Raw genomic sequence first — 20,883 nt, forward strand, 5'->3', positions numbered from 1 at the left:
TCCCTGTCTCTGTCCCCCACCCTTTAACGCCTCTATCTTCCCTCTCCCTTGCACCGCGCTACTCTGTCTCACTCCCTCACGCCGAACCTAACCTCTCCCCGTCGACGAAAACGACGTACGTATAGTCGCGTATAGCTCGCGACGACTCGTTTCTATCTACGCATCGCGGCATTCGTAAATAACGGCTGATTACGCGCGCACGGTAGAGTCGAGTGTAACCACGGTCGGTTCCGTTCCAGCAGCACCGGCTACGCCACCGTGTCTCGTTCCCTGGTCGGGTGTCGCTTAATTTGCCAAAGATAGCTCGTTAGATATCGTTGGGAGGTCGATTCCTTCCGGAGAAGTTACAAGCTGCCGTACGGTACTGTCGGAGAATTATACGTTCGGGAAGCGAGCCGGGGAGAACTTCCACGAAACGTTTTCGAATATTTCAATACAATGGTCCATTTGCTGGAAATTAAGCGAGCCGATTCTCTCCGCAATTTCTACACCCTCGTTGGTTACACTGCGCGGTGGAAAAGGACGTGTGGTCGCGTCGCGTCGCGTCGCGTCGTCGGTGTGGTAGGAAATCTTTCGGTCCACGGTTATAACCGTCTGTCATTGTTTCGCAACGCTTTTCGCACCGATCGCACTCTCGCCGGCAGATTGCGTTTACGAATCGCGCGTTCGACCCGCGACAACTGGTAACCATCGCGCGGGAAGACGGGACAAAGAGCGAGACGAGCCGCACATCCTGTAGCTTTTTCTACTAGCCTCGAATTACGAAGGCCTCGCTCGGGGGATTCGAATTGAATTTTTTGTCCCCTCCGAATCGATGATCAGTAAGTCGAGGGTAAGTGAAAAGGATAAACGAAGTATAAATTAAGGCTGGCAGATGGCATTGGCATCGTTAACTGCGTTATTATACGCATCGACGGCAACGTAAAACACACGGACCCGGTCCCAAAGATTACCGTAGCCCAGCGTTATCTGGTTTTAACGAATTTCTGGAAGAGCATTCGGTTGTCCCGCCGGCTTAAAATGTTGCGGCTCCGTGTGTCTGGGCCGCTGATTGTGTCCGTCGTTATCTTTACGCGACGCTCGCCATCCAGGATCAGAGGTATCCCGTGACAATTGTTCGCGGTGTGTACGCGCGTACGACAGAGGGAATCGTTATGTTGGCGAGGAACGACCGAACGGAACGACGACACGCATTCCATGGATATTTTTCATAATTCCATCGCGGCGTGATGCATTCGTAAATCCAATGTAATTCTTCCGCGACAGCGAATTAAACTCGCCGCCACGAAGATGATTCAGGCTTCGTCTCCCTCTCTCTCTCTCTCTCTCTCTCTCTCTCTCTCTCTCTCTCTCTCTCTCTCTCTCTCGCGCGCGCTCCATTTCCTCGTTGCCGGGGAAACCAATGGTGCCTCTCTCGCAGCCTCTCTCTATCAACGTGGATTACGGTTATACTTCTCGGAGAGGAGCATCTTGGGTGGTAACCGATAAATTTTCATAGGCTCTGCCCGAAATCGTACGATTGTGACGTACGGCGCAGTCGCGGGCGAGCGTGCTCATTTGAATACAATGCGATTCAAATATCCATCTTCGCGCGTTCTCTCAGCCGCGAAATTCCGTGTCTTTTGCTCTAAGCTCGGCTTCTTCCCCCCTCAGTGACATCGGTGACATCGATGCTTCGGAAATTTGGGACGCGAGATGAGATGGACAAAGTCAGCGTCGTTCCGTCTTACGCCGTCGTGGCGCGCATGTCGAGTAATCCATAAACGACAGATTTGTAATCAAAATGGCAGACTCTGTTGATGATCGCGGAGAATTTTACTTGGAATATTTCGATTCGAATTTTCGTACGAACGAAGCGAAGCGCTTGGAAAGCTTCGAGGTAGAGGATAAGTTCGAATTGCCGTAGCTTGCAGCGAAAGAGAACACAAGAGAGAATAAGAGAGTGAGAGAGTGAGAGCGCGAAGGGATCCGAAGAGAAAAGAGAGGCCGTCGCGCGCAGCGCACGGGAGGGGGGCCCAAATAATATTTCAAAATTAATGTCATGCGGGGCCTTCCAAAGGGGTCCGGTGGGTTCCGCACCACCTTTCTGCATAAGATAAGGACCCGTTGGCCACCGCGCGAGAGAAAGAGCAGCCTTGCCGAGGGAACGAGCCAACGTGACCACTCTGCGAGCTCGCCAAGTGGGGATGGATATATGTCTATGGAATGAAAGAGCCCTGAACGAACGAACGAACGAAGGAACGAAGGAACGTGCGAGCAAGTCGGACAGAGAAGAAACGAACGACGTAGAAACGAAACGAGAAGAAGAGGCAATGAAAGAAAAGAGAAAGACGGAGAGAAGAGAAAATACAAGGAGAGAGAGCAAACAAACCAGCGAGGAAACGGAGAAAGAAGCGTGAAGAGGGAGGGACAAGCAAAGTGTAAGAGAGTAGAAAAGGAAGAGAGAGGGAAGGGAAAGTGTGAGGGAAGCAGAAGGAGATGGTAAGAATGCGTGAGGAAGAATGTAAGAAGCGAGCAAGAGCATCGAACCGGTATAAGAGGAAGAGAGAGAGCGCGAGCGTATAAAACGAAGAAAGAGAGAGCGAGAGAAGGAGAGAGGGAGCGAATGCGAGAGGAAGAGTGCGCGAGATGAAAAGGACGAGCAGGAAGAGACCACGGAGCGTGTAAGATGGAGAATAACAGTGAGTAAGCATGTAGGAAGGAGCGAGAAGAGGAGGATAAGCACGACGACGACGACGTCGACGAGAACGTGAACGTGGACGAAGACGGAAACGAAGATGGAGACGAAGATGAAGGTGAAGAAGCAGACAAAGACGAAAACGTCGACGACGACGACGTGGACAAAGACGGAAACGAAGATGAAGACGAAATCAAAGACGAAGACGAAGATAAAGATCTAGATATAGACGAAGATGAAAATGGAAACGAAGACGAAGGTGATAACGTAGATATAGACGAGAATGAAAACGAAGACGAAGACGACGGGAGAGTAGCAAGAGTAGTATTCTGCGTACAAGTTAGACTAATATCGTAGACGTAGCAGGAAAGTAAGAGAAGGACGGAAGAGGAGGAGGAGGATGACGCTCAACGGTGACTTAGGAATGAGAAGGAAGAGAGAAGTGGCTCGACCCTGGTGGAGAAGAAAGAGGTTCCAACGAAGGAGACAAACGAGACTCCTCCAGAGAGTCCTCTAGAGAATCTAAACTCTCGGGGTTAACGCGTCTCTTTGCCTGTCTTTCTATTTTTCTTTTGCTACTCTCTTCGCCGTTCTCTCGTTTTCTCGTTGCACCATCGCTTTATACTTCTCTCTCTCTCTCTCTCTCTCTCGCTCTCTCGCTCTGTTATTCCTTCCATCCCTCTCGCACTTTTTGTTAGGCTCGCTACTCCTTCCCGTTTCGTCCCCCTTCCCTTCGTCATCTTTCTTCTCGAAACATTCTTCTTCTTTTATACTCTCTCGGTGCTTACCATCGGCGTCTTCGTTTCTCACGATCCTCTCTCGCCTTCCCTTTTAATTCTAGCCAACTTTTGCTTCGAATCGAATAGAAACTTGGCACCGGACCGAATGCAGGGAAAAAATTCAATTTTCTCTCCACCTAACCTCTCTCTTCTCCCTCGTATCCTCTTTTCCTCGCCAGTTCCCTTCGTCGTTCGTTATTTCTTCTCTTCGCATAGTCGCATTCCTGTTACACGCGAGACGCAAACGACAAGAAGGCGCGCGCACGTTTCTTCCTCCACCTCTAACGTTAATTCGCGCAGACGTCTCCACGCAGCGGACAAACCGACGGATGACTGTTGCCTTTCGACGGGTCGGTGCAACGAAAGCGAATTCTATCGAGCGTCTCGAATCCCCGGAAAATCTCGCCTCGCGTAATCGCACGAGCAATTAACGTCCTATTAACCATCAGACCTCCAGGTTTCGTGCGACTATCTCGATTAATTTACCGCTCAATTATATCTCGTTCCCTCGTTACCGAATAACCACCGGATCCTCTTTATCGTCTTTTTCATCTGCGATTAATAATCTCGCGATAGAAATCGTGCGGATACCACCACGCATATCCAATCTGGAATACCGGATGAGTGGCAAGTCCGTGGTGATTCCCGAATTTGAGCTCGATTTACCGAATATTTGGTCGACCTTGCGTTGATTAGGCGGTTTTTTCATAGTTTTCTCAATTTCTCTTCCATTTTGACAATTCAGTTGCGAAAAACAGTGACGGAAGTGCAAGTGCCTCTCAAAAAGTGCGGGGTAATTAGATATTATCCCTTATATTTTCGAAACTTCGGTTGTGGATTAGGATCTTTCGATTGATTAGCATAGAATAGTCTATTTTCTAACTAGTAGGCCGATTTTTGTTCGATTTTGATGGTTCATTTGCGAAATATAGTGACGGTAGTGTAAATGCTTATGAAGACGTGCTGCGCGGTAGACTTTTATCGCTTATATTTTTGAAATTTTGGTAGTTGATTAGGATTTTTTGGTTTATCAGTGTAGAAGATCAATCGAGGTATCGCGTATTCCCGATGGACGACGATGATTAATCGAAGATTCGTAGAATCGGTGGAAAGGGAGGAGGAAGGGTGCCGCGGTAGGAAGGGGTTTGACAGATGAAATTGCTTGGGAGTCCGGTAGACGTGTAGAGATTCGTGTTCCTTGTTCGAGTGTTTGTCTAGGGGCCCTAAATAAATGTAAATCAAGCGCGGTAATCTCAAGGAGAAGCTTCACGGCGGGCCCGGGCAGACTGAATCCTCCGATGCTATGCATCATTCGATTTTACGTTTAGGCGACGCGTGTTCCCGCAGCCCACAGAGCTCGACCTGCTAGCTACCTGCTCCCTCTAAACTCCCGAGTCTCTCCGTGATCTCTCCCGAGTCTCTCTGCGTCGGGCCTTCGCGACGAATTCATTCCAGTCATCGCTCGTAACCTTCGATAAGGATAAACACGGAGCCCCACGGTATTTTCGTTTTCCTATCCGGCCACGGACTTCACTTAACCTCCTCGTCACGGGAAACGCTTGGTGCGCCATCTGGCCGCGACACACACGCGTTCGTGGCGTATCGGCGAATTTGTTTGATTTACAAGCGAGTAGAGTGGACTCGAGTGCGCTCGATATTTCATTCCCCTTCTTCCACGTAATTATGCGAAAAAGAGAAGGAGGAAGAACAAAGGCACTCACGGCAAACAAATTGCGAGCGTGTGACGAAATCGGGCCGAAACCGTGCTCCTCGCGGGGACCAACAATGACCATCTTCTTCTCCCACTTCGAGTCAACTTTTTCCTCCTGCCGGTCAAATAATCGAACACCACGAACAAGCTGAGTGTCTCTAAATGCTCGCTCTGTTCTCTCAGAAGAACGGATCGAGAAATTCGGTGGGTTAATGGGCAAGTCTGTCGCGAGACGCCAGTTTGCGTTTAGCCTGGCCAATTTATGAGTCACAATGATGACAAGAATTTCGGGGCGACACTCCGGTTGAAGGAATACGTTGTTCGCGGACGAGCCGTAAGAAACGGGAGAAAAATGAAGAAAGAGGATCGAGATCGTGCAGCGTTAATGAGTTTCGAATAGAAGAAGGTGATTTAGAGGACGTGATAAGAGACATGTCAGTAGAGAAGGCCGGGATGCGAGGAGGGGAAGATCGGTGGACAGAGTCGGTTAATGGACATTCAATCTCGCGATAACAGAAAGTGTCCGTCCGGTTATATTTTAGCGCGAAATGGAAACTCGCGAATAGCAAAAAGGTATTAGAAACAACGGAGAAGAAGCGGAAGATGTGGAGGCACGCACACGTAGCCAGGAGCCGAGGCACAGGTCGAACCGATGGGTAAGAGCATGAGTCGGTCCGAAAACGCTGCAACCGTATCTGACGGTCATTAGCGAGCGCGCGCTTCTGAACCGCGAGATAAAAACCGGAGGACCAACCAAGTAGTATTTTACCGGGGACATAGTTCCCAGGAATGATCACTATGCGAAGGTCAACCGATTATGAAAAGATACAGCTTTCGTAGAATCGCTCCTTCCTATCCTATACAGTCCGTTTTCCCTCGAATTCCATATCGACGATTCTCGCTTTCGCTAGCCGCCGCCATTTTCTCGTGCGACCAAGAGAACCTCGATCTCGATCTCGAAACGTCACTCCTTCGAACTCTACGGTGAGATCTTACGTTGCTGATTCGTGACAAAGGGTAAGTTGGTTAAGTTAGGCAAGTCCCAAAGGGTAACTTGGAAGATACACGAAACTAATCCTAAATTGATATAAATCGATGGTAATTCGGCGCAATAGCGGAATGACAAGCGAATAACAAGAATTTGCGTAACTTCTAATTCATATGGCCTTACACCCGGTTACTAGCGATTATGAAAGTGGCCTAAGTCATTCGTGCTTTGTCTCATGATATTAAAAGCTTTGGGTTTGAATAGATTAAGAGGTTAATTATATTTGCTATTCGTCGCGCCGCAAAATGGCCGCGCTTTGGCATAATGTACAGGGTTTCAACGGGGTAAAAGAGAAATTCGTTTCTTTATGCTCTTCTGTTCGCGATATATTTTTACGATATTTGCTATTCGTCGCGCCGCAAAATGGCCGCGCTTTGACATAATGTATAGGGTTTCAACGGGGTAAAAGAGAAATTCGTTTCTTTATGCTCTTCTGTTCGCGATATATTTTTATAGCTACCGACAGGGACGTAGACACCCGTTGCGGTGTAGCGATATTTTTCGGGCCCACCCTGACTAGAACCGCAGTCGAGGAACGCTACGAAAATATGGAATTCGACGATACCGGGCGACCACTAAACGACCAAGGAATATTTCCTTATCATGGCGAATATGGCAATAAAGACGGAGAAACGTTCTGAAAGGGTTACTTCCTTTTTTCGTAATCGCGAAGAGAGACTTCGGGACAGCATAAAAGTGTTTATACGCCAGGTATGCAGAGATAACTTCATTCGCCACTTATTTTTCGTGGTACCTTCTTTTGATAGATATAAATTTTGCGTCGAGTTCGAAAATTGCGTCAAAATTTTTGTTCAATTTCGAACCGTGTGGTAGAAACGTAAAATCTACGATATTTACTCGGTACGTTACTTTTTTCGAAATAAATTTTTTTATGAAATATTTTCGATGCAACTGTTATTTACAAAAAATTTTTAATCGTTGAGCTGGAATTTGGAACGACGGTAAAAGATTGGACGAGGGCAGGACACGTTGCAGAGCGCGTTATTTTTGGCCGCGTTTACGAGTGGTGGAAGAACAGAAGAGGGCAGACGGTAAAACGTTCCGAAAGCGCAACAAGCCCTTAATGATGTCATAATTGAATAATGCCCATAATCTTCCATGGATCTGATTTTTTGCCGTTTTCTTGCCGTTGCTTTCCGCCGATCGTTTTAAATTGAAGCAGTTACACACGTAAATACGCCAGGTAAAAAGACGCTGATGCGGCGTAAAAACGTCGATGATAGTAACGAGTATTAATTTGTAACGCGTACCCGCAAATTGATCGATTCTCTCCGCGCAGGGGTCATTTCTCGCGTACAAAAACTCGTCGAAAATTCTTGTCAATCGATTTTCGGCTCATCGACGCATTTACCGAACTGACAACCGTGTAACTCGTACATATAAGCCTAACCTGACTTAAACCTAACCTATACTTCACCTAACCTAGAGAATGAAAAATATATAGGAGAATCGTACGAAAATGAGATACGAATTAGGTAAAACATTAAGCCAGATCGTAGACGCGACGGGGCAGGTAAAGAGGACAAAAGGGGCTCGTTAAGTTCGGTAGATAAATCCGAAATCGGTGATCGGAATCCATAAAGCATGAAGAGAGGTTAGGAGACAAAGATGGCGCGCAGGTTCCGCGTGAAGCGGACAACGAAGAAATTATACACTGGGGATACCTGGTTTTCGAGTGCTCGTGTCAAATGTCTAGGACATCGGAAAAGCAGGTAGAGATTACGAGGAACAACAATGCGTGCTCCCAGTGGTCGTGCATTTTGAAGGCGGACGAGTGGCAGCAGGAGCGTATAAGTCCTTTAAAGGATGCCAATGTCGGTGGTGGAAAAGAGCGAGAATCGAAGATGACGAAGAGGGCAGAGGGAGACGGGGAGAGACGCAGAGATCGAGAAGATATCCCCACGGGGCACGGGACGATCATCCATAGGATAAACGGTATGCGGTTCTGGAATTTCGTCCTTTTTGTGCGACCGGTGATTTCAATAGACGAATCTCGAAGCCGGCATTGGTTCCTGCTGCGCGTATTCTACGGTGACATTTTCAGAAGACTAACAAGAGTAATATTTCAATAGGACCCCTTATGCGTTCCTCAGTCTCCTGGCTACGAAGCGCACAGGAATATTGTTGCATCTCGGGCGCGGAATCTTACCGACACATCTACCTAGGGAAAATATATCGACACTAAAAGCCGCGTTCGAGGTTGTAACGTCTATATAGATAGCGAGGAAAGATAAAATCCTTTATGACCCCCACCATCGAACTTCCTTTCCCTTCCTTTTCTTTTCTTCTTTCTCTTTTACTTTTATCTTCGTTTTATTTTATTTTTTTCTTTTTATTTTATTTTATTTTTTCTTTTCTTTTTTGAATCGATCCACACAGCTCGTCCTCGAGAACTTTAGATAATTCTTTCTTTGCGTCCCTGTGTGTACGACCGAGAGATCGATACGCCGACTTTCGTTCGAATGTGCAAGCTCATCCAGGATCATATCTCTTGAAATATCGTTCGGCGTGGTAGGAGCGTGCGCGCGCGCGGGCGGAACGAAGCTTAAACCTCCCTCGTTAAGTAACGCTCTTATTCCCTTTCTCTTTCTCTTTCTCCCGATTATTCCTTTTTCCCTTCCTTTCTTCCCGTTCGTACACCGGCGACCGTCCACGTTTAAATTGTCTCGTTTCTACTACGATTAATTTTTCTCCCTTTCTTCTCTCTTTTTCCATCCTTCCCCCTTCGTCAACGATTTCCTTATTTCAGGATCGCAACATTTCAACTTAATGCTTTATACAACTCGGTCGAACTGCTTTCTTTTTTCCCTTTGTTTCTTTTTCTGATTTTTTCGTCTTCCGTTACGCGCGTTCATAACTTTCGAAGATAGCATAAGTTCGAAGATTCTGTGAATATTCGCCTGATAAAAATCGGCCATTTTGAAAAATGCAAGGAAAATGGCGCCGGGAGAGGAGAGAATCTCGAGCGAGAGGGATGACGAGACGCGACGGAGAAATGATTTTAGAGCTTTCGCGTTCGCGATTCCTCACGCCCACAGATTTCATTTCCCCCCACCACGCCGTTTCGTTCCGATTCCTCTTCGCGCTACGCCTTCTAAAGAAGACGTTGAAAAATGAACAGGATGACGATTGTGATTACGTGGGGACGGACAACAGCAACGGAACGAGAAGGAAGATGATGATGATGAGCAAGTAGAAGATTAGCGTAGCATTAAAGGTGCCATCCCGATTTCCTTTATTTCGTGCCCCGTGAAGATCGACCGACCGGAATGAACGCGACGAACTTTATAAATGCGCTCTTGTAAATCATTCTCTGCGCTGCGCGCGCATCTTTCTTCCACCGTGGTAACAACGAAAATATCAAATTTTGAGGATTCAGCATCGCGCACACAAATTTCCGTGTCCGTGCTTCGACTCCATCTCGCCGATTTGAATTTGCGAATATTCGCGTTACGTAATAGGTTAGTTCGGAACGGGGTTGATTATTTCCCTGGAAACTTTCCCTAATGGCGGGAGAAACACGGGGGAATGGTGGCTGGTTACCGTTGTTAACCACAGAATGCGCGGCAAGTCAACGTTCGATCGGTGGTTTTCATGTAGCGGACTTTTTTGCGAGGTTGCTGGCTAGACTTTGTTGCAACGGTACAGGCACACAACGGTGAGACGCGCGCGCACAGAAAAAAAAAGCACAGAGAAAATAATGATGATGAGCGAGCAGGGTATTAACGTAGACCTTTCCCCTTTGGAGCAGCTTTCCCGTAGATTGTCCGAGGGGTTAAAAATCCTCTACTGCGACTTAAATGGATAGTGGATCGTGTCACGACAATTTCTCCGTGACAGGCGAAAGAAACGACGAATAGAAAATTAACTCGCACTTAATCGTGGGTAAAGAGAACGGTTTCTCTTGCAGCAATGTAAACGACACCACGCGACGAGAGCCAGAAACAGAATCGATGACTACCAAGTGCATCGGCTTTAACAAGCGTCGTATAATAACACGTGGCACGATTCTTATTGGCTCGGGAGAAACGGATGGAATAACCTGTTGTCGAGACTTCGAAAGTATACAGAAGAACTCGATAGGAAAACGTAATATGTATCGCAGTCAAAATTTCGGCGCGCAAAGTTAGGACGTCGAACGTTCAATTCGCATCGAAAACGAAACGAAACGAAACTAAATTCCAAGCGGTAACCTTGCAGTCACTTGCGTGGCTCAGCATGCACACGCGTAGGTACGTATATACGCGTTCGTTAGACACTGGGTTTACGCGAAACACAGATAGTTCTAACCAATGAGCTCCCCTTTCTCAAAGGGATCGCCGAATTCTTTTCATCGCGCATCCTTATGCGACTCCCCACTGCGCGTCTATAAGCCAATCATATAATTCATAGTGGAAGGGACAGCTAACCTTATCCTGGTCTCTATCTCTCTCTCTCTCTCTCTCTCTCGTGCAAATTAATTTGAATGGTGCGCTATCTGGCGGAGATCACGCGATAGTTGATCGCGAATAGTCACATATTCTCTCTCTTTCGTGCACAGTTAGCGGTCGTATCGCAGATAGAAGAGTTTCGATGCAGCCCGCGGGTAACGGAAGTCGAACGGAATCCGGGTGATCATCGATGAAATATTAAATACCGTGGGGCGAAAAAGTGGCTCGCTGTTCGCCGTTCCAAATCCTTAATACGGCAATAACGATTAAACCGCGGGTATCGCTATATACGTTATTACGCGGCCATATTTCAGAAAGGACGAAAAAGTCGGCGTAGTTAATTGACGGTTTATCGCGGTTAAACGAGCGCTATTAATCGGACACCGACATAATTATCATCGACTATTATTAAATTCTCTCGGTCCGTGCGCGCGTTCGCTTGGCCATACCGCCGGTATGCTACGCGCGCGCGCGCACGCTTTACTCCAGATATATTTATCTAACGTGGCAAGAGAAGGAGGAAGAGGGAAGGAAAAAGAGAAGGAAAAAAAAGGACGAAGGAAACATTACGCCTACATTTCGCACGAGCACTCTGGACCCACCCATTGGCGCGCGAGCGTGTGTGTGGGTTTGCCGTTCCGTGGCTCACGCGCCCATACATCAAGATCACGTTAAAGCCACTTTCTTAAATCAAACGGCGTGCCACTTACTTTTGTTTATCCGTGTTTCCCCCGTTTTGTCACCCCGGGATTATCGTATTTCCGTTGAAATCGAAACTTTTCCAGCTTTTGTCCACGACCCCATCCGTGACGATCCCTTTTACTCGACCATTCTATCGGGCTACATCGACTATTACTCGCTGCCATTATTATCCGTCGAAACTTTCTAATATTAGATACAAACGATATATTTCACGTAGGACGAATGCAAGTGGAAAGTTTCGATTAACGAGAGCCGGTCGACGCGTGCTCCTCGGAAGATTTAAGGGGTTCGAGTGTATCGAGATCGGCGATAAATTCGAAAGAATTTTTAGATCGATCGCTACTCGTCGAGTATCGAAACTATCGCGAGATGTCTGGCTCGCGACCGTAGCTCATTTACCGGCGTATTACTCAACGTTAATTGTTTTCATATCGTTAGTCGTTTCTTTAACGGATACGGTACCCTCGTAATTATTACGGCACAGCGTTAATAACACCCGTATTACGAATACAAGTTACCAAAGGTAAGTTTAATATCGGTAATTAAGTACGTTAACATCGCGATCCTAACGAAGGAAATTGAATAATACTCACGCTCGCACTCGCCCTCGCACCCGCACTCCGCGAGCACCGACCAACCTTCCACCGGACGACCCTCTTAACGTTTCTTTTTTTCTCCCTTTTTTTTCCTTCTGCTCGAAACTCGCCGGTTCCCTGTGTGTACATAGAACGACGCGCTAATGAGATCCGTCAACGGACTGATCGCGAACGAACGATTCGAACGTCGTCACCGTCGACGACCATCCTCCCCTTTCAGTGATCGGCGGCGGAGTGGGAAGCAGTGGCGGAGGCATAACGGGTGGTCGACCTGTTAATTCTTCCCTGGAAACTCTAAAAAGGAAAAGAGTGGTCGGCCACGTCCACGCGATGCAAATACAATTACCCGGGTGGAAGAATGTTCTAATTGACCGGGCGCGGTGAGGTTTGACAAAAATGCCAGGCGATCCGAGACGACATCGGGTACGAATATATCCCAGCTTTCATCCCCGTGCAGCCGGTACAAAAAGCCGATGATACGAAGTCGATGGCCGAAGGAAGAAAAAGAACCGTCGGGCCCACTGCGCTAAGGTTGCGCGCGGTGTGCACTGAGAAACTCGAACGAACCAGCGGCGAAACGAACGGACGAATCATCGGAGAAATGGAGGAAGGAACCGAGAACGGCCGATGGAGCCAACGGCGAAGGAACCGGCGGAGAAACCAACGGAGAAACGTAGGAAGAAAGGGAAAGGGTGAGAGAAAGACGAGGAGCAAAGGCGAAGGAAGAAAGGAGGAGGTGAAAGAGAGAGAGAAGAAGCGAAGAGAGAACAAAAGTCGGGTCTGGAACAAAAACGTCCGAACTGCAGTCGGTTCCCGAAGAGTCACAGATCCCACAGCGAGCGATAAAGGTAGGGCCAAACGAAACGACGAAGACGGGGACAGACGGAAGAAATGAAAGATAGGAAGAAGCAGGACCCGAAACAGGGAGCACACTCCTCGAGAGGAGGAGGGCCAGGGAGCCATAGGGAGAGACCGAGGTGGGAGAGAGAATCTTCAGAAATGAAGCAGCAGCAACGACCAGCAGCAGTCGCACCGGGGGTAAAGATGGACCGACTTTTACCTACGTCCGGCTGTTTGTATGCGTTCACCCGAGATCAAGTTTTTCTCGAGTTCTGAACCTCCGGCAGCGAGGCAGCCAGCAGCAGCAGCAGCTTCGACTCGAATCCAACTTGATTTCCTGGCACGCGGTTCATCTTGTCGTTTATTCTCTCCCACTCCCCGATCGTGTCTTTCTAGCTCTTTCTCTCCGTCTTCGTCCCTCTTTGCGTCCTTTCGCTTTTGCCAGATCATCCCCGCTAGGTACGCGCGTGTGGGTACACGCCTGTGTGTGTATATATATACTCATATCTACGTATATCGCGGAGGCAGTCGCCGGCGATGCTCGATCGAGGGATGGTCACGCGCTAGGAACACGTGCCTCTTTCCAAAACGAACACGGCCAGCCTATTCGCCTCGTCACCCCCACCACTGCCGCTTCTCTTTAACTCCGGAATTATACACGGTGGCGTGGCGCGCGGCCACCTAACCTAAACCGCCAGAAATTCTACGGCTAATTTTCGGTGAAAAATACCCTATTCGTCCGTCTCTGATTCGAGAACTGGAGATTCCTCGAAGATTCCTCGAAAATTCCTCGAAAGCGGTTTCACGTAGTCACGACCGTTTCGTTTTTCCACGGTTATGTATTCGCGTCTATCGATCGCAAAGGCTAATAGCCCGAAGGAAGAACGTACATAGTCGATATCGATTTCTCCTACCATCTTGCGATTAATCCGATCGGTTCTTCTTGGCCAGCTATTACCAGCCTTTTCCAACCAGCACGCTCCCTAACCTCTCTCTCCTCACTCATCGGCGTATTGTTTCCAACGACGCTATCGTCTCCCAGATACCTCGACGTAATTCTCCGTCTATCGTTGACCCTAATTACGTTAAGATCATTCTCTTACGTAACGCGATTCCCATGCAGACGAATTGTCGTATCTATCGTGTCGTAAGACGAGAAGAAGCGTACCGACGGATACTAACGGTGGATTAATAAATTTGTACAGTCGCGTTTCGTTGCTTGACAAACGAGGCACTCGGGATTAAGCCTGCCAGTTCGTCGACCTCGTGCTGATTCTATACGCATTTTTCACCATTGTTTCTCTTCCTCTTTTCCCTTTTCTTTTTCCCATTCGGGGTGATTTTGGCGGGAAACTTTCAATTTGGAATGTTAAACTACACTCGTTATCGATAGCGCTAGAATTTCCACCATCTAGTCTCGTACGTTAGCTTTCACAACGGAACGGAACGGAACGGAACGGAACAGAACGTTTGGATCGAACGTCGATGGAATTTTTACCGTGTCGACATGCGCGCGTGGAAAGGGACAGAGAATAAAAAGGGACAAGCTAGAATCGTGGGTTCGCGGTTTCTCTACCACGGAGAAAGGAAGAAAGAAAGCTGTACGAGAGGAGAGACGAATCTGCTCGACAAAAAGCGGCGAATGACTTTCAGAACGCAGCGGATCATTAATATCTCCGGGATGATCAATCAAAGACGTGAACTTACTTTGGTGGACGTCGTACTGGGCCTGGTACCACCAACACCGATGGCGTACAGCTCCACCTCGTACCACTGGATTCCTGTTTCCCTGTCCAGCGCGGCAGCCGTCGACAATATACCTGTCTTCGTGTCGACGTCGAACAATCTGTCGACCTGCGGACCGCCGCTACCAGCGGTCACGTTCGTCACGTAGTATTCGAGATCGATATTCGATCTACGACTGCGAGCACTCACTCTCAAAATGCTGGTGCCGATCGGTTCGTTCTCGTACACGCTGCCCTCGATCTGGCCACGATGCTCCCATATTGGCTGATCGTCGCCATCTTCGCCGGGTACTATCAGGGTCAAATAGGTCTCCGTGGATCTTCGTTCGGCCTGAACTGCCTCGTCTGTCGCGCGGATCCCCACCTGGTACTTCGAGACCCGCTCGAAGTTGTTCTTCAGGGATCGCGGAAGCCTTATCGTCAGCAGACCCGTGTTCCGATGGATTCGAAACATGTCCGGATAGTTGACGCTCGACCTGAGCAACTCGTATGTCACCAGACCGTTCGTGCTCGAGTCCAGATCCCTAGCGACCAGTTGAGTCACCGTGATTTCCTTTTGATACTGATAGTTTCCCTTCAACGGCAACACCACCGCAGACATGCTGACGAAGATCGGTGCATTGTCGTTGATATCCTCCACGATGACGATCACCAATTTCTCGGCCGACAGCCTGGTGTTGGGTGGCTGAGCGCTATCCGTGGCGACCACCATCAACTTGTACGTGTCCACTTCCTCCCGATCGATCGGTAGCAGAGTGTGTATCACACCGGTGGACGGATTTATGCCGAATCTTCGAACTTGATCCTCCGGATCCTGGCTGGCGATAGAGTAGGTGACCACTCCGTTTTCGTTCGAATCGGGATCCTCCGCCGTGATGGTCACTATCGGCGTGTGCACCAAGATCCCCTCTCTAATTTGCCTGGCTATCGCGGTCTTCGGGAAGACCGGCGGGTTGTCATTGGCGTCGATTACCTCGACGATCAACGTGGTCACCGAACTCAACCTCGGATGACCGCCGTCGCTGCAGGTCACGTTCAGGGTATACTTTTCCAGCTCTTCGTAATCCAGCGGCTTCCTCAAGTATAGCGTCCCTGTCAGAGGATCGATGTAAAAGGTGTCCCTTTTGTTGCCAGCGGATATGGCGAAGGCTAGCTCGCTATTCGGTCCCAGATCGTTATCCGTGGCTTTAAACCTAAGTAGTTCCGTGTTGGTCGGCGTGGTTTCGAGAACGGAGATCCTTGATTTATTGTCGACGAACAGGGGCACGTTATCGTTCTCGTCGAGCACCTCGATGTGAACGGTCGTGTTGGAAGACAGACGGGTCTCCAGACCGGCATCGTGCGCCACCACAGTCAGCACGTACGTATCCGTGGTCTCGCGGTCCAATTCTTTCGTCAGAGAGATTTGTCCAGTTGCCTCGTCTATGGCGAAACGACCGTGTTGATTCCCATCTTCCAGCGAGTAGAACACGTCCCCGTTCAACCCTTCGTCCGCGTCGGTCGTGTAGACCCTCAACAACTGGGTCCCTATCGCAGCACCCTCGTTCACCTGCACCCTGTACGGTAACCTCTGAAACTGAGGTATATTGTCGTTCACGTCGGTGATGTATATGACGACCTTCACTCGGTCGCGAAGACGATTGACTCCGTTGTCGGTGACAGTAGCCTCCAAGGTAATGTAGCTGCTACCGGTGTTGGTTACCAACAGCTCCCTGTCGAACACGCGCAGAGACTTGATGAAACCGTTCCTGGGATCTACGGTGAAGTCCTGTTGACTAGCCGGAAGGGAAAACACGAGATCCGCATTGCGTCCTACGTCCCGATCAGTTGCCAATAATTTCCCGACGAACGTGTCCGGTGGTTCGTTCTCGCGTAGGTGGAGGATGAAGCTCGAATTCGTGAACTCCGGTGCATTGTCATTTTCGTCGATTATGTGAACGACCACCGGCACCACCGAGCTTCTAGACGGACTACCCTGATCGGTGGCCGTTACCTCGAGCGCATAGTAGTCCTGCTCCTCGCGGTCGAGGACATTCTTCACGTACAACTGGCCGTCCGGAAATATTCCGAAGCGATTCTCGGTATTTCCGTCAGTGACGCTGTACAACACCCGGCCGTTAGCCCCGAGATCGACATCGACGGCTGTTAGATAGAAGAATCTGTCGTTGACCGGCGTCGACTCCGGCAGAGACGTCTCGTAGCTGGTCAGCTTGAACACCGGCGTGTGATCGTTCACGTCTTCGATGGTCACCCTGACTTGATGCTGAGCCGACAACGGTTGATTGCCAGAATCCATCGCGGTTACCTCCAAATGCAGAACCGTGCCGGGTGCAGCTCTGATCGGCTTGTCCAAGTAAATGATCCCGGAATTTTCCGCGACCCTGAACTGTCCGCCGGGATTATGAGTCAAGGAGTAAATTATCCTGGCATTGGCGCTGGCGTCGCGATCCCTGGCACGAGCCAGGCACACCTCCTGTCCAACGGCTGCGTTTTCCTTCAAAAGCACCTCGTCCCCGATCTCGCCCTTGGGAAACCTCGGCGGGTTGTCGTTAACGTCTAGCACCGTGATGTTTACGGAAGTTTGCCCGTAAGCGAGTCCAGCTCTAGCCGATAATTGTAGACTGTAGTAGGCCACCTGTTCCCGATCTAAACAGCCGGAAGTGCTGATCGTGCCGGTGTTCTCGTCTATCTTAAAGTTGCCCTTTGGATCGCCGAACACGATGGCGTAGGAGATCTTGGAGTTGCCGTATTGCGTAACCTGCACGGTACCCACGTCTCTAGCGAAAACGTTCGACATCGCGCTACACTCCCCTCTGTCCTCGGCTATCCTGAACTCGTAGCCGTTGTAAGTGTCAAACTCCAGATGTTCCAGGTCTTCCTCCCGAATGATCTCTACCAGAGCGTTCCTAGTGGCGGTTCTGTCACCCGTGTCCTTGGCGGATATGCTCAATTCGTAGAGAGTCTTGTGAGCCGCTCTGAGCGATCCCTGAAGGGTGATCTCACCGGTTCTTTCATCCACCGCAAAAAGTCCTTCGCCACCGGATTCCAACGAGTATCTCACTTGGGCGTTTTCTCTGGCATCGGCATCGGTCGCCGTCACCTTGCCTACCGAGGTTCCTGGCGGGGCGTCCTCCGGTATGGGCATCAGGTACCTCCACGGATAAAAAACCGGCGAATTGTCGTTGACATCCTCCAGAGTTAATATCACCGTCGCCGTGGACGTTTGCGGCGGAGTACCTTGGTCCTTGGCGATCACAAGGATTCGATATTCCGCCGTGGTCTCGCGATCGAGGTTCACCTTAGTGGTCAACTGGCCGGTCAGCCCGTCCAGGGCGAACGTTTTCGGATAATCCCTGGACACGCTAGAGTGAAAGCTATAGGCAACGCTACCGTTCGTCCCCTGATCGTTGTCCACCGCCGTCAACGTGGCCACCAGACTCTGCGGCGGTGTGTTCTCCGACAGCGTGACCTCGATCGTGTTCTGAGAGAATCTAGGCGCCTCGTCGTTCTCGTCGAGTATCGTCACCTTCAGATGGGTAGAGGCGTACTTGGGATTCGGGCCACCGTCCCTGGCTGACACGTGCAACTCTATGCTACCCTGCACCTCTCTGTCGAGGGTGGCGACAGTGGTGACCAGACCGGTGTCCTGATCGATCGCGAACCAACCTTGCTCGTTGCCCGAATTGAAATCGTAATAAATCCTCGCGTTCAATCCGGAATCCGCGTCCGTAGCGGAGATGCTGGCTACGAAGCTGCCGGTAGGCGAAAGTTCCGACAGCACCGCGGAGTATTCGCTTTGCTGAAAGACCGGTTCGTGGTCGTTAACATCGTTCACGTGGATCACGAGGTAGGCGATCGCCGATCGTGGCGGCGTGCCTTTATCAGTGGCGACCACGGTCAAGTTGTATTTCGGTATTTCTTCGCGGTCCAATCGGCCATTCACGCGAACTATGTCGAACTTAGGAACATTGTCCAGTCTAAAGTGGCCCAATTCGTTACCAGCACGAATTTCCACGGTGGTCTTGCCGTTCAGTCCCTCGTCGATGTCGTTCACGGTCACCGCAGCCACGATCGTGTCTTTGGCGGCGTTCTCGTCGACGGTGGCGAAGCCCGGCGTAGACGGGAAATAGTTGAACTTTATTTCAGGATCGTGATCGTTCGCATCCAATAGATTCACCGTTACATAGGTCCGGCCATCCTGCCTCGGCGAGCCGTGATCTCGAGCAAAGACCGTTATGACGCAGCTCTTTGGACAACCGTCGCAACTCGTCTGCGGACAATCCAAAGGCTCGACGGTGGTGATGGTACCCGTCTCCGGGTCTATCGTGAACTGTCTCTCGGTATCCAGTAGGTAGTACGTCAGCTTGGAATTGTCCTCGGAATCCTTGTCCGTAGCGTGAACCGTCAACACTTTAGTTCCTACCGGTGCACTCTCGTTCAAAGCGATCACGTAGTCGCTCTGCTGGAATATCGGAGGATTGTCGTTCACGTCCAGCACGGTGACGTTCACTAGAAGATAGCCCAGTCTCGGTGGTCGACCTCTGTCCCTCGCGCAAACGTTCAACGAGTAAAACTCTACCTGTTCCCGATCCAATTTCCCGGTCGTTTCCAAATGCAGATACGACGTTTCGCCGACCGGATTACCGGTTACCTCCAAACGAAATTTCCCATCGGTGTTCCCGTCCACGATGAAGTAGTCGTCGACGACACCGTTCTCCAACGTGTCCTTGTCGGTGGCTGCGTCTAGCAGCAATTTCGTTCCGACCACCGCGGACTCAGAGAAACTGACAGCTATACTAGATTCTGGAAACTCCGGATCGTTGTCGTTGATATCCAACACGAGGATCCTCACCTCGATCGGATAAGTCGGCTGGCTGGACAACACGACCAGGTCGAACCTGTCGCTGCTCAACGCTTCCCTGTCCAACACTTTGGCCGTTCTGATCTTGCCGGTTTCCGGATCGAGCACGAATTCTTGCGGCGGCTCGTTGAACCTATAAGTGAAGCCAGGTTTGATCGGTATCAGACCGACCAGAGTCCCCTTCGGCTCCCCTTCTCTGACCTCCAGTTGAACTCTGGTGTCGACGGCTCTGCTCTGCATCGCCAGGCCCATCGCAGCGCTGTCCTGCGGTAACATCGGTGACCGTCGTGGCACTAGCCGCATCACCCTTTGAGGTAGCTTGCGGTAAAAATAGTCGGACGCGTGTCTCTCCTGGCCGATCGGTTGGCCGCCATTTTGGTCCACCGACAACAGTCCCAGGACCAGGGCTAGGACCATCGATCCTCGAATGATCATCTCTTCTGTCCCTTCGAACGCGCCCCCTTCCTTAGCCAAATTCCTCTCGGTTCGACGACATAAAAGTATCCGTGTTCCTTTGATACTACCTCTCGTTCTTCTTCCTCATTGTCGCTCGCAATCTCATCTTTCCCCGGGTACGTGTTCTTCACGTAGTTGCTCGCACACTCGACATGGTGCAACCACAACCCATCGACCAGCACACCGAAACCGATAAAGAGACGTCAACGGGTCGACCAGTTGTTCGAATCGCTAACGGATTTCATGGTCCCGCGTTCTTCCGACGACCGTTTGTTTCTCCCGCAGCTTCTTCCTTCGAATCCGGGCTACGTTCTAACCGGGCTCGGCTCGAAATCGGATTAAGGATGCCTCGAAGGTGTGGGCGTTTTCTTTTTTATTCGCTCCTTTTTGCTCGTTGCCGCAGAAAGTCAAGTGAACACGAGAGACTCGAGCCGACAGAGGGGGCACTGACCCGCAGAGCCGCGCCTCGCGAAACGCGTCTGCAGATGCTGCTTTTGATCCACCGATCTCCGATATTTTTCCACCGTCCACCTACTTTTCCTTCCCGCTCGGAACCACGTCGATTCCAACCTGGCAGATACGCGCAACCGGTGTACGCCGGTTGCTGGGTAGTCGTCGGGTGAAGATTTTTCGCGCGACGTCGCCACCGTTTCCACGAGTTTGCGGTCGCTGCTCCCTCGCGTTCCTCTGTCACTCGAACCACGACCTTTGCTACCACGCGCGATCTTTTCGCCGTTTTTCCTTCTCCACCGTCCCCTCCTGCCACACGGCTTCTTCTACGCGCTTCTACGTGATTCTCCACCGCACTTGCAAATTCCAAGCAATGTTCTCCCGGCGAACACGTATACCGAATCACTTTGACGTCGCTCTGCCACGACAGAGTCAAAGATCCAAAGTTGACTCGGAGCACACCACTAACGACACGAGGATTACACCGGTCGGAGGTGCACAGAACAAACACGTCGTTGGTAAAGCGAGTTGACCAAACCCGGTCATCGGACGATCGACATGGAAACG

At 50.1% G+C, this 20,883-nt stretch overlaps 1 protein-coding gene across 1 annotated transcript in view; it reads right to left on the reverse strand.

Annotated features, from left to right (window-relative positions):
• The window catches only part of ft (cadherin-related tumor suppressor fat), a 72,633-nt gene extending 52,788 nt beyond the window's left edge, over window positions 1-19,845 (reverse strand). Inside the window, 1 exon segment of the mRNA XM_017898528.1 lies at window positions 14,512-19,845. Coding sequence (XP_017754017.1) covers window positions 14,512-19,845 — 5,334 coding nt within the window.
• Between the last annotated feature and the right edge of the window lie 1,038 nt (window positions 19,846-20,883).

This window comes from Eufriesea mexicana, unplaced genomic scaffold, assembly GCF_001483705.2.
Source record: "Eufriesea mexicana isolate 0111107269 unplaced genomic scaffold, ASM148370v2 scaffold654, whole genome shotgun sequence".
NCBI classification, from domain to species: domain Eukaryota; kingdom Metazoa; phylum Arthropoda; class Insecta; order Hymenoptera; family Apidae; genus Eufriesea; species Eufriesea mexicana.